Source organism: Glycine soja, chromosome 20, assembly GCF_004193775.1.
Source record: "Glycine soja cultivar W05 chromosome 20, ASM419377v2, whole genome shotgun sequence".
NCBI classification, from domain to species: Eukaryota; Viridiplantae; Streptophyta; class Magnoliopsida; order Fabales; family Fabaceae; genus Glycine; species Glycine soja.
The window spans coordinates 27,625,055-27,638,306 of NC_041021.1; the positions used below are offsets into that span (position 1 = coordinate 27,625,055).

General features: G+C 38.2%; 1 protein-coding gene across 8 annotated transcripts in view; it reads left to right on the forward strand.

Moving 5' to 3' along the window:
- The window catches only part of LOC114403029 (ubiquitin carboxyl-terminal hydrolase 13-like), a 72,685-nt gene extending 61,981 nt beyond the window's left edge, over positions 1 to 10,704 (forward strand). For 6 of the 8 annotated variants that reach the window (XM_028365737.1, XM_028365743.1, XM_028365739.1 and 3 more), the window contains 5 exons: positions 8,695 to 8,778; positions 8,899 to 9,018; positions 9,521 to 9,595; positions 9,734 to 9,820; positions 10,177 to 10,704. In XM_028365737.1, the coding sequence (XP_028221538.1) occupies positions 8,695 to 8,778; positions 8,899 to 9,018; positions 9,521 to 9,595; positions 9,734 to 9,820; positions 10,177 to 10,212 (402 nt within the window). In that variant the 3' untranslated portion in view covers positions 10,213 to 10,704. Of the gene's footprint in view, positions 1 to 8,694; positions 8,779 to 8,898; positions 9,019 to 9,520; positions 9,596 to 9,733; positions 9,821 to 10,176 lie in introns of those variants that run through there. The other 2 variants (XM_028365740.1, XR_003664571.1) reach the window with 2 other exon arrangements.
- The last annotated feature ends 2,548 nt before the right edge of the window (positions 10,705 to 13,252 follow it).

The window sequence follows — 13,252 nt, forward strand, 5'->3', positions numbered from 1 at the left end:
GGAGTGTGACAATTAAGACTCTGATACTATCTTAGAATATGGGTTTTGGGCCTAACTCAACCCTACAAAATTGGTAGCCTTTTCGAGATGACCCACGACTCTTCATTCAACCTTTCTGATCAACCTCTTTGTTGATAGCCCTTTTCGAGACGTTGATGACCTACTTTGATAAACTGCAATTAAGGAGGGCTAGGGGTGACAACAATTACGGTGACTTTCCAACACCAAATATGTAAAAAAACAAACTGTTCCACATGCTGTTTTTATAAAGCATGGCGTTGAAGGTGATTGTGGAAAGGTTGAAGAGGTAGAGAACGAAAAAAAGAGTGAAGACTCTACTAAGGCAACATGAAGAGGTTGGAATAGGCTAAGGTGAGCAAGGCTTTTCTTAGAAAGCCTATCTTATTTAAAAATTCAAGGCTTAAGCCTAGTCTGTTACCTGTCATAGACTTTTTCTTTTAGGCCTAACCATGTCTTTTCAAAAGCCTGTCTTGACCTATTAGCCTAGTTAAAAGCTTATTTCATATTGTGTGTGTGTCTGTATTATACTGTAATATGTATGTGTGGCTTTTGGGGTTGAGTTAGGCCCAAACTCACATTCTAAGAGTGGCCATACAAGACAAGATATAGAATGGTTGTTTATGAGGAGAGATTGGTGTAATACCGATTGAGGAAAAGATGACAAAAAACAATTAAGGTAGTTAGCATATGTACCAAGAAGAGTAGTTTGCAAGGTTTAATTTTTGGGAATAGAAGGAGGTTAAGGACATTGGAGGAATTTGTCAAGAGGGATCTTATGGTATGGTTTAATTTATGGTAAATTATATCACTGAAACTTTGGTCTTTAGCAGAGTTGAAAACTTCATAACAAATATCCAATTAGTCAATTGGCCTATTGAGATCTAATTTGACATTCATTACAACTTAAAAGCCAATTTTGCAGGAAAGCTTCTATAGGATCTAAATTTATCCTTCAATAAGCTTTTATCAACTTGACTCTTTATGTAGGTCAAGAGGCTTAACATTTAAAAAGAAAAATAAATCGTATATTTAAATACATCATGACAAATTTAATACTCCCTGCTGTCCTATATATAGAAACAAGTTACTCGTTCGTCAAGACCAATAAAAATAGTTTAGTTAGTTAGTTTTAATTAATAATGTCAAATTTAAATTTTATTCAAAACATACCCTTTAAGGTATTTTGTTTGAGAAGTAGTTGCATTTAATGACATGAGAAACAGTGTAATTTATATTTTTAATAGACCAATAAATGCATGAGAAATGAGTAGTTACCTCATTAATGGATTTCACAACATGAAGGGTAAAAAAGAAAACTAACAATTAATACATCTTAAAGTGGGTCTATGTTTCTTATAATGAGGACAAACAAAGAATACCCTTTTGTTTCTTATATAAAGGACTGGAGGGAGTAATTTTTTTTTTTTGATCAACAAAGATAATATATATATATATATATATATATATATATATATAAGAGGTACCAGAGGTACAAAAGATACATAGTTTTGATAGTCTATTCCTTTGGTTCCAAATATCAGACTTAATACAATCTCGATAGGAACCAAAAGCTGGCTACATAAATGAATCTATAGACTACCTTCGCTGATAGCAAAACCTTCTCTAAGGTTACTTGACCATTGATTAAAATGGATTACAAAATCTTTCTTGATATTTCTAAGCCATGTCCAAAGTAAGAATATTGCATCATCCAACAGTTTGCTGCCATTGAAGGTGTCGTTGGAGAACACTATGTTGTTCCTCTGCTGTCATATGGTGCATGTCAGAGCCATCCACCAACACTTCCACCTGTTAATCCTTATGCCATCATTCAAACCATTTACATGTTGAAGGAAGTGTTGCCTTGGTTTTTGTGGGAAAGCACCTAAGATGTTCACCCAAGACAAAGATTCCCACCATATTGGAAGGATTTTGCTGCAGTGGAAAAATAAATGAGTTGCATCCTCCTCCTTGTTCCTGCAGAACAGGCATAACATATAATTAATCTCTACATGTCTCCTTCGCAGATTTGATTTTGTTGGCAATCGATCTCTAATTAACCTCCATGCGAATATTGAAGTTTTGCTTGGGATCTTTAGCTTCCATAATTCCTTAGAAGCTCCATCATGAGTCTCCCCTATTGTTTCCCCCATCAATAGATTGTAAGCACTTTGTGTCGGGTATTGGCCACTTGGGTCTGCTTTCCAAATCCAATCATCTCTTCTAAGTGACTGGATTGGATTGCCTTCAACATCTCTTAAGAAACTATCAGCCATGTCGATCTCATTATCAAACAATGATCTCCTCCATATAAAATCCCTCTCCCACCTTGTATTCGTGTGAGCTCCCATTTGTTGGATGAGCTGATTTTGCTGACAAGATATAAGATATAGCCTGGGATATTTTGCTATTAGTGATACCTCAACAGCAATTCAGCTATCCTCCCAAAACTTGATCCTATCACCACACCCAACCCTCCACACTATTCCACTTTGAAAAGTATTACCCTACCGCGGTTGATGGAGAGCCATTTTTAGGTCCCTCCACCATATGGATTCGTTGGTGTCTCTTGTTGCTTCATCCATGCTCCTCTAACCACCATATTTCGACTCCAATACCCTAGTCCATAATTCTTCTTGGTGCTGAAATAGACTCCATTTTCATTTGCCAAGCAATGCAAGATTGAAGGTGTTAATGTCCTTGAGGCCCAATTCCCCTTTTTCTTTTGGGAGGCACACGGTCTCCCACTTAATCCACACAATCTTCTTTTCCTCAATTCCGCCACACCATAGGAATTTGTGTTGTATACTCACCAGCTTGTTCATCACTCTATTAGGAACCTTGAAAAATGAAAAGAAATAGATATGAATAGATGTTAAGACCGACTGTGTAAGGGTCACTCTCCCCCAAAGGAAATGTGTCTTTGCTTCCACTTTGCTAATTTTCTCTCACACTTGTTAATGATAGGATCCCACAACTGACATCGCCTTGGGTTTGTCCCAACAGGTATGCCCAAGTAAATGAATGGTATGGACAACAAGCTGCAGTTCATGTGTTTTGCAGCATCATGCTTCCACTGATCTGGCATTCCAATTGCTTCAAAACAGTTTTTTGTAAAATTAAGTTTGAGGCCTGATACAAGTTCAAAGGTCCTCAAAATGGCTTTGATTACCTTAGCATTCTCCATTGATGCCTCATCGAAAAATGTTGTGTCATCAGCATATTGTAGGATGCTGATTTCCACATTATTTGAGCCCATTGAGAATCCTCTGAATAGATTCTTCTCCACTGCTTCTCTCATCAATCCATTTAGAGCTTCAACAACAATATTAAACAAAAGAGGCGCTAATGAATCCCCCTGCCTAAGTCCTCTTTGTGGAATGAATTCAACCGAGGGGCTTCCATTCACCAATACTGAAATAAGGGCAGATCTTAGGCATCCCTCAATCCATTTGGAACAAAAGTCCATCCTCCTCAACATGTGTATCAAGAATTCTCATGAGAATGAATCATGTGCCTTTTCGTAGTCTACTTTGAACACCAGGCGTGATTTTTGACTTCTTTTAGCTTTTTCAACCACCTCATTTGCTATGATCACGCTATGCAGCAAATGTCTGCTTCCTATGAATGCAGATTGTCTTTCATCTATTATGAGTGATAGTACCTTCTTCAATCTTTTAGCTAACAACTTAGCCACAATCTTGTACATGTAGCCTATAGTGAAATAGGTCTGTAATCATTCAGGAGTTGTGGATCAGCCACTTTAGGAATTAGGGCTATAAAAGATGCATTGCATCCCTTTGGAAAAATTCCTTTAACATAGAATTCATCCAGAAACCAGAGAACATCAGGTTTGATTACTTGCCAAAACTTCTTAATAAACTTGAAGTTTAGTCCATCTAGGCCTGGAATTTTCTCACTCCCGCAATCCCATATAGCCTGTTTTATTTCATCCTCTTGGAAACGCCCCATCAACATATCATTGTGTTGTTGTCCGATGGTCTGAAAGTGGGTTCCATCCAGCCGAGGTCTACCTTGCTCAGATTCATGAAATCATTGCAAGAAGAACAATTTTACTGCCTCTTTCACTCTTCCCGATTCATCAATCCAGGATCCATCAATCATTAGTCCTTTCAAAGAGTTATTCCTGCGATTCGCATTCATCATCAAATGGAAGTAACGTGAGTTGCAATCGCCTTCTTTAATCCATCTTGATCTCGCCTTCTGCCTCAGTAGAGGCTCATGTGATTGGACAGCTAACCATATTGCTTCTTGTAGTGTCTTCCTAGTCAGCAATTCTTGGGGAGATAATTGTCTATCGATTGTATCTGCTTCCAGCTTGTTTAAATCAACCTCAATCTTCTTTAACTTCTTTTATTTTTTCTTTAAGCACAAAACCACCCCATCCCCATTGCTGATTGGAGGCCCAACAATCCTGAACAATTGTCTTGAATGACCTGTCATGGAACCAACAGTCAAGGATCTTGAAAGGTTTGGGACCCCAGTCTATATATTTAGACCTGAGCAGAATTGGGCAATGATCCCCTATCCAAGGTTTATTTTGTACTTCAAGGTCATTTAGCAAACCATTCAGGAGATACCAGAAATCTGTCCAGCTTGCTCTTGGCAGATCCATTCGGTCTGAACCATGTAAATTTTCTCTCCACCCATGGCACCTCTTCTACCTCCAAATCTTCAATCCACTCGTTGAACTCCTTGATGTTGCTTTCCTCCACCCCCTTCTGACAAGCACCCAATCTTTCAAATGGATTTCTAATGTTATTGAAATCTCCCAGTATGCACCATAGACCATCGGAGTTTAAGTTTTTCAGCTGCTTGACACTATCCCATAAGGTTCTCTTGTTTTGAATATCACATGGTGAATAGATGCTGACAATATGAACTTGTTGTGCCTCCTTAAGCCACTGTCCTACCAACAGTATGAAACCACTGCCAATGACCTTCCTCTCCAATTTGAAAGTTTTCTCACTCCATATACATAGAATCCCTCCTGTTGTATTAGATGCAGGTTGCACTTTCCAACTTACTTCAGGTTCCCCCCACAGTGCTTGACACATCGTCTTCTCAATTATCTTCTTTTTTGTCTCCTGAATACATATCATATCTATATACTCTTTCTTGACCATTCTCCTAATTGCTACCTATTTCACCCCCTTCCTAGCCCTCTAACATTGTATGTTATAACATTCATGGGGTAGTATTCCTATTTTCTGATCTCTCTGCCTCTTTCCTATCTCTTTCCCCCATTGCCCTTATCTTGTCAATAATTTTTCCCTGCTCTGACCCACATGTTGCCCCCAATTCTTTTGCCATATTCCATAGAGATGTTGCCTCTTCCCACTGGTCTTTGCCTGAATTTGCATTCTCAGCTTCATTATGTGTTGATGGTCCTTCCATGTGAACATTGGTATCACTGTTACCACTTCTGTCTTGGTCTTTGTCCACGTTGTGCTGCTGCTGTGAGCCCTTAATAGGTGGTTTTGTAAGTATGGCGGGATATTCATCATTTGCAGAACCCATCTTCATTTGCTTTTGGCATCTCCTATTTCGCAAGTATACCTGCCAGGCACGAATGGGTTCCTTTTTATTATTTTGTGGGCTGAGACCGGACTGTTGTGTTGCTTCTTCGGGGGTGTGGATAGAAAAGCCCAAACAATTTTTAAAACCCCCCTCAGCCACCCGTGGGTCACGTGGCTGTTTCCCATTCAAAATATGTGCCCCCGACACGTCATAGCACCTTCCCAAGTCATGGTTTCCGTTTTCGTGTATAACCTTCTCCCATTCTGTCGAGTTGATGTTCCCAACGTGCTGTGCCTCACCATTGTTGCGTGTTCCCTCATCTCGGAAGCTGTCAGCTGTCACCATCCACCTACGCTCCACCTGTTCTTCATTGCTACCCATTGTGGTATCTGCTCTGCTCCCTTTCTGACTGAAACGTTGTACCCACGAGCCACTGTTTTTACCATGTGGTCTTTCGTTTCCGTTTAGACCACTGGGTAATGTCGTGTTCCCTTAGATTGCATACCCGACGTTGAGATTGGAGGTGGTCCTTTGTAGCGCGTGATTTATCGACACCTCTTTGTCTTGCAGCTCATCTTCTTTCTCCAACGCGCATAGCATCTCCGGTACCGGAGTTTCGTTATCACTTTCGTCGGACTCGATTTCCTCCGATGATCCCCAAACACTCCTTCGTCGGAAGTTACATGTTCCGGTGCTATACCCATTTTCCTCCACTACATGTACTCCGTAAACCTCCCCACCTATTTGTACATTTACCGTGTGTTGGATTGCGGGCCTCCACGGCGTTTTGATGAGTACCCTTGTCCTGTCCATTCTCCGAACTTCTTCAACGTCGTCGTCCACCTCCACCATATCCCCAATGGCAGTCACAATCTTCTGAATTTGCGTCGTATCCCAAGCTAGCAGCGGAATACCCCAGCACTGGACCCAAGTGAGCCTGTATCTTGTACGCAACCTCGGGCTCCATTTCTCTAGCGAATGAAACAAGGAAGCTCCACTCGTGATTTCTTCCTGGATCATTTGTTCTGCTCTGGCATTAGTGAGGTCAAGTAGCAGAACCAAATCATCCCCTATGTACTTCGGTGTTATTTCTGCACCGATATCCCATAGTAGGTCATCTTCAACTCTGTCAAACAGCGTGAGGTTTTTCAATCGCCCCACCCAAGCATTGCTGAACCACTTCTTCTCATCCATTGGGATGTCGAGGTGTACCGATGAGTGTGAACCTTCGCGACTGTAATGCTGGTTGTGTGGTGTCCACCTTTGCCCTAAGTTCCTGTTGTTCCTCTCCACCACCGCTGCATACGAGACTGGATTCATTGTTTGCTGAGGTTGTCTTCGTCGATTTGCTTCATTATTGTGTCTCTCGTCAAACCCCTTTGCTTTGTCTTCTGGTGCTACTTTTCTCGCCATCTCTCTCCCATATTTTGGGATGTTGATGTACAACTCTAAACCACCAATGACGATATTGTCTAGCTGCCATTCTAAACTGTGCACATCATTCACCCCTTTACATCCCCCCACTTTTTGAACTTGTACCACAGGTCCTTCTCAGTTGCATCTTCTGGGAATCGCGTGAAGTAGAAGGATGAGATGTCATTCTGATCCCTTCAGTTTGCCCTATTAGAGCATTGTTGTTGTCCATCCCTGTTCCCGGCATAGTTCCGTCGGGGATCCTCTCTCGACCTCACTGTATCACTCTCTATAAACTTTCCTCTGTTCCTAACTCTAACCCACCCACTGTTTCTCTCTCTACTCATTCTCTCACTACTGGTGACGCACCACTATATTTAATGAGGGTTGTTCCATGATCAGTCTATTGGTTTACAGCGATACAAAATGAAGAATTGTAGGACCGGAGGGAGTATAATAACAATAATACAAAAGTTTATATGGAATCCCATAGGTTCTATGTCTTTCCTTCATGGAGGAGTATGTACTCAATCTTAAAGAAATAGGGAAATTGGGATGTATGCCATCTAGAGTACCGATTGAATAGAACCACAAAATTGGAAGTGAAGAAAGTCCACCAGGAGAATAGTCCCAATACCAAATATCAGTGGGGAGGCTAATTTATTTGTCCAACACTAGACCAAACATAGCTTATGCCGTTAGTGTGGTCAGTCAATTTATGCACGGTTCTCGTGAAAGGTACCTGCAGGCTGTTGATAGAATCTTCCAATATTTGAAGACAAGCCTAGGAAAAGGATTGTTGTTCAAGAGTGAGGGTACATTACCCTTGAAGGTATATGTAGATGCAAATTATGCTGGGTCAGTTGTAGATAAAGATCCAACTCTGAATACTGAATGGCTGCTCAGTCTAGTAGTAGCAGAATTTCGAGCTATGACACATGGTATGCGTGAGAGGTTATGGATAAAGATTATTCTTGATAACCTTGAAGTAAAATATGAAGACATGCAAGGTTGATTTGCGATAACAATTCAGCTATTAGAATTGTTCATAATCCGGTCCAACATAACATGAATAAGTATAGTGACAAACACTTCATCAAAGAAAAGTGGTCTTATAGTCATAAGTCACAACACATGTTCCTACAGGATTCCAATTAGTAGATGTATTTACTAAGGAGCTCCCTACAACAAGATTTTATCTATTTATTGGAAAGTTGGAATGATTGATATTCATTTACCAACTTGAGAGGGAGTGTTTTAAATATTGTAGATATTTTAGGATATGAAAAATTATCCTTTTGTTTCGTGATATTTATCTTTTTTTATATTGTTTCCTTACTTCTCTTCATGGCCTCAATGTTAACCCTAGTGCTTGTATTAAAATGTATCGAATGTATCAAAATTCCTTTTCTTTCAACTACAAACATCCCTATTTGGGGCTTGCCATATGGAAGGGTTAGGCTCCACCATTAGTACAGAATATTTGTTAGGGAATATGGCAAAATTGCCACTCCCATGATAGATTTGTGAAAAAGGACAGTTTTTTTTCCAGATAGAATTTAAGGAATTGAAATCTGCTATATATAGCTATTTCAATTTTGGCAGTTCCAAAATTTCCAAACCATTTTTGTCTTCAGTGTCATTTTCGGTCTTAATATGGTGTTATGACTCTTTTTCCTAGCACATTATTCTTCATTTTTGAATTTCCTATTGCTGCAGGTTCTTGAAGAAGAGAAAAACCTTGGCCCGCATGATCGGTTGATCCATGTTTATCATTTCTTGAAAGACACAACTCAAAATCAGGTGTTTTCCTCTAAATCTGTCTAATATATTAATATTTTTTTCTTTCTAAAATTACTACCTTAAAATTTTTTCTAACATTTGTACTTTCTTTTCTTTTGTGTTGGTGTTTTTTGAAAACAGCAGCAAGTTCAGAACTTTGGACATCCTTTTTTATTGGTTATCCATGAGGGTGAGACATTAACTGAAGTCAAATTGCGAATACAGAAAAAGTTGCAAGTTCCAAATGAGGAGTTTTCAAAGGTAAATATTACTAACGTGATTGAATTATGTGCTCCTGCTTTAGGCATTTTGTTCCTGTTATGCCCATTTTAGTCATATCAAATAGACTAATAATTTCTTGAAGTTCTGTCTAGTTGACTTTTGAAACACTTCTGACTTAACAATATAATTTTAAGTGCAGATAGTCATTTTTCTGTGATATTGAAGCATGTTACATAGTGATATTTTGAAACATTATTGTGGCCTTTCCAAATAGGTATAAATATAATTAAATTGTTATTGCAATATAAATACATAGTGGTATTTTGAAAAATTATTGTGTATAACTTTAGAACATACTTCATAGTGCATCAAATCAAAGTAAGACATACATAGGTTTGTATAATTACAAATATTTTCTACTTATTGAATTTTAAAATACTTCGTAAATGTTCCGATATTGTGTTTCTGCATTTCACCAAATCTTTTGGGTGGAAACATCTTATGGCTTTTCTAAAATATATTCTCTTGCTTGGTTCATCAGTGGAAGTTTGCATTTTTGTCATTTGGTCGTCCTGAGTACCTTCAAGATTCAGATATTGTTTCAGCTCGGTTTCAGGTCTGTCAATCTTCTGTCTTCTCTGTGATTTTACCTTTTGGTTGTGATTGGTTGATTGTTTGAGTTTGAGGCTGTCAATGTAACTTAAAAAAAAAGTACCATTTTTGCGAAATTAAGTTATATTGTTTTATCTTTTAGAGGAGGGATATCTACGGTGCATGGGAGCAATATCTCGGACTGGAACACACTGACAATGCTTCAAAAAGGTCGAATGCTGCCAATCAGGTATAATATTATCATGAAACTAGCTCCTCATTTCTGAGGAATGGGTGGTGGGTGGGTTTGTTTGCCCTATCATGAAATGGGTATATTCACATGGTGGATGATGTCAGTGAGGAGGAAATTTATCACAGAATCTTTAAATTTTAAAATTTAAAATAAAAATATGTACTTAATAGAAAAGGAAGAGCTCATCTGAAATCATGATCTTGACGTGAATCCTATTTCATGATAGATCTTTGCTCCTAACTACCCTCCCCCCAAATGGCAATGGCAAAAATAGGTAGATGATTGTAATGTCACTGTAATTAATTTTATTGCGGGTTTCAGAAGCCTACAATGATTATTTCTTAATTTTGCAGAATCGTCACGAGAAGGCAGTAAAAATCTATGATTAGAGAAACGTTTCATCTTGACCAGTCATTTTAATGGCACCATATGCCAGCTGCACTTGAAGCGTTCTGAAGGAGAGAATGGAGAAGCTACCAATCTTCTAAAGGGTAGTCTGTTGAAAACCATAATTTTCTTAGCTGAGATGGTGGGGGGTGGTGTATAGCCTTCAATAGTGATTAAAACTCGTCTTTTGAGCAAACAAATCTTTGGTTGTTAGGAGGTTGAATTTGAAATTCCCTTGTCATTTGGTACATAACATTTTGGGGTTGGGTTTTGTATAGAAGGTATAGGAATGTAGGTATAGTTAAACTCTTTTCTATGGCCCATTTCACCATAGTGGGATCTTTATTTGCTTCAGTTGGTGAAGCTCCGCGAGGATGGGGAAATGTGTAATGTTTCTACAGGAGCTAACATGTAAATTTCCCTTGTGCCTTTCTTAACCTTGGTTTTGTTTACCGTACTTATTGGTGTTAAAGGAAAACATTATTTTTTCCTAATGTTTCTCATCGTAGAATAGCTTATCTCAATTACCTTTCCTTATTTTTGTTACCGTATGTATCGTCAATTACCTTTGATCATGCTGATTTGCTCTTGTGCTGCAAACAACCTCACCTGTGTTATATGCTTGAAATAAACGTCTGGTTGGAGTGTTTTAAGGTTTGAAGTTATTATTCAGAAATTAACTAAAGAATGACATTGTCGAATTTGGCACAAGTTTTAAAAAATATTTATGAACATTGTTGATTCTCGAATGTGATATTTTCATGTTTTCCGCTTGATTTTTATTCTCATGAATGGCAACTTGCGAGTAGGGTGCTTATTTATTTATTTAACTTTTTTTATATATATAGAAACGTTATCTTGTAACTCATCTATGAAAGGGGATGTTAATAGATTTGTTAAGAGTAAAACTAGGATTTGATCCATACAATATTTCTTTAGCTCCACACGGACTATCACACGGACTATTTTTATTATATAACTTATTTCTTTAGCTCCACACGGACTATCACACGGACTATTTTTATTATATAACTTATAAATATAAATCAATAATAAACATAAACAAAAAAAAATATTTTAAATTGAATAGATAAAATATTTTTTTCTTTAGTACGAAGGAAGATCAATCATGAAAGGAGGCTCTTCAAACTAATTAGTAGAAGTGAATAAAATAATTTTGACTTTGGTTTTCACCTAGCCTAATAATTTTTACTTTGATCCTACCCTAACACTAACCAATAGTAGTAGAATCTAATAATTTTCACTTTGGTCCTAACCTAATGTCTTCCAATCAAGAAAGGAGGTTAGGACAGTCCTAGCCTAACACTAACTAATAGAAGTGAATTCATAATTTTGACTTTTGGTCAGTCCTAACCTAGCTTCTTCCAATCATGAAAGGAGGCTAGGACGATCCTTGTCTAACACTGATAGTATAAGTGAATTCAATAATTATGATGAGTTTTAACCTTGTCCCTTCCTATCAGGAAAGAAGGTTAGCTTCTTCCAATTGGAAAAGGAGGTTAGGACTAAAGTCATTGATTGTATATTAGAAAGACGAGAAACATTGTAGGCAACTTTACATTTTCAATCAGTATAAAGAATGGTGCTACATAGTAGTATGAAGGAATGTTGCTACATAGTAGTATGAAGGAATGTTGCACGAATCCAACTGTTAAAAAAAAAGCTGTGAATGTTACACAAATTCCTTTTGACCCACACAACATTGAACCATCAGTGTTTCCTTTCACCCATTACCTATTAGGTGATGCGCATGGCACTGTGCGTAATTGCCCAATACAGGGAATCACATACTAGCAACATTCGAGTGCTGCTAGGTGCACCTAGCATTTTTGCTGGTGCACCCAGCAAAATTTTTAAATGCCAAAAATGCCCCTGGGTTTTTTTTCCTTATAAAAGCTTCTTCTTTTTTTCCTGCGCTTCACAGCTGCCATTTTTGTTCGTTATTTTTCTCTGTTTTTGTGGTTCTCGTGTGGCATTGTCTCGGGTTCGTTGGTTCGTTGTGAACGGTTAGGTGCGGTGAAGGTGAAGGTGCGTTGCGGTGGTCGACGACGGCAAACGAGGTATGCAGAAGGTGGTGGCTATGTCGCGGATGTACGAATTACTTACGGATCAACTTGATCCGTAACAGTGACTTACGGATCAACTTGATTCGTAAGAAGAGTAACTATTTTTAAAGTGTGATGTTTTTTGAATTCAGTTTCCATTTTTAAAAAAAAATTATTAATTTGTTTGTGTGTCCATTTTTTGTTTGCGTTGGTTAGATGGACGATGATGAGTGGATGTATGAGATAATGTTTGAACAAACGGATATGGATTATGAAAATGAAGAAGCATGTGGTGTGAATGAACCACATGTTGATTGTTCGGATGCGTTCAATACTTCTCAGGTTATAATTGATGTAAGCTCCATTGGAGCTTGTAGGCCTAGGATCTTCTTCATCAATGGATTCCTTTGCTTCTTGGAAGATGAATGGTAGCGGAATGGAGAAGGAAGAGAGAGAGGAGACGCCACTTCAAGGAGAAGATGAGTCTAGAAGAAGCTCACCACCATAGGAGGCCATGGTTAGGAGCTTGGAGGAAGAAGGAGATGAATGAAGGGAGACGAAGAGAAGAGCACGAAATTTTGTGCTCTAAAAGAGCTCTGAAATCTGAAGTTTAATATTCAAATGATCAAAGTTGAAAAAATGCACACACATGACCTCTATTTATAGCCTAAGTGTCACACAAAATTGGAGGAAAATTTGAATTTCAATTCAAATTTCACTTGAATTTGAAATTGAATTTGTGGAGCCAAATTTTGGAGCCAAAATTTCACTAATTATGATTAGTGAATTTCAGTTATGGTTCAACCCACTAATCCAAAGTCAATTCCAAGATTCTCCACTAAGTGTGCTTAGGTGTCATGAGGCGTGTAAAGCATGAAAGACATGCACAAAGTGTGACTATATGATGTGGCAATGGGGTGTAGTAAGCAAATGCTCACCCTCCTCTAAAATTTAATTGGATTGGGCTTCTACCAAT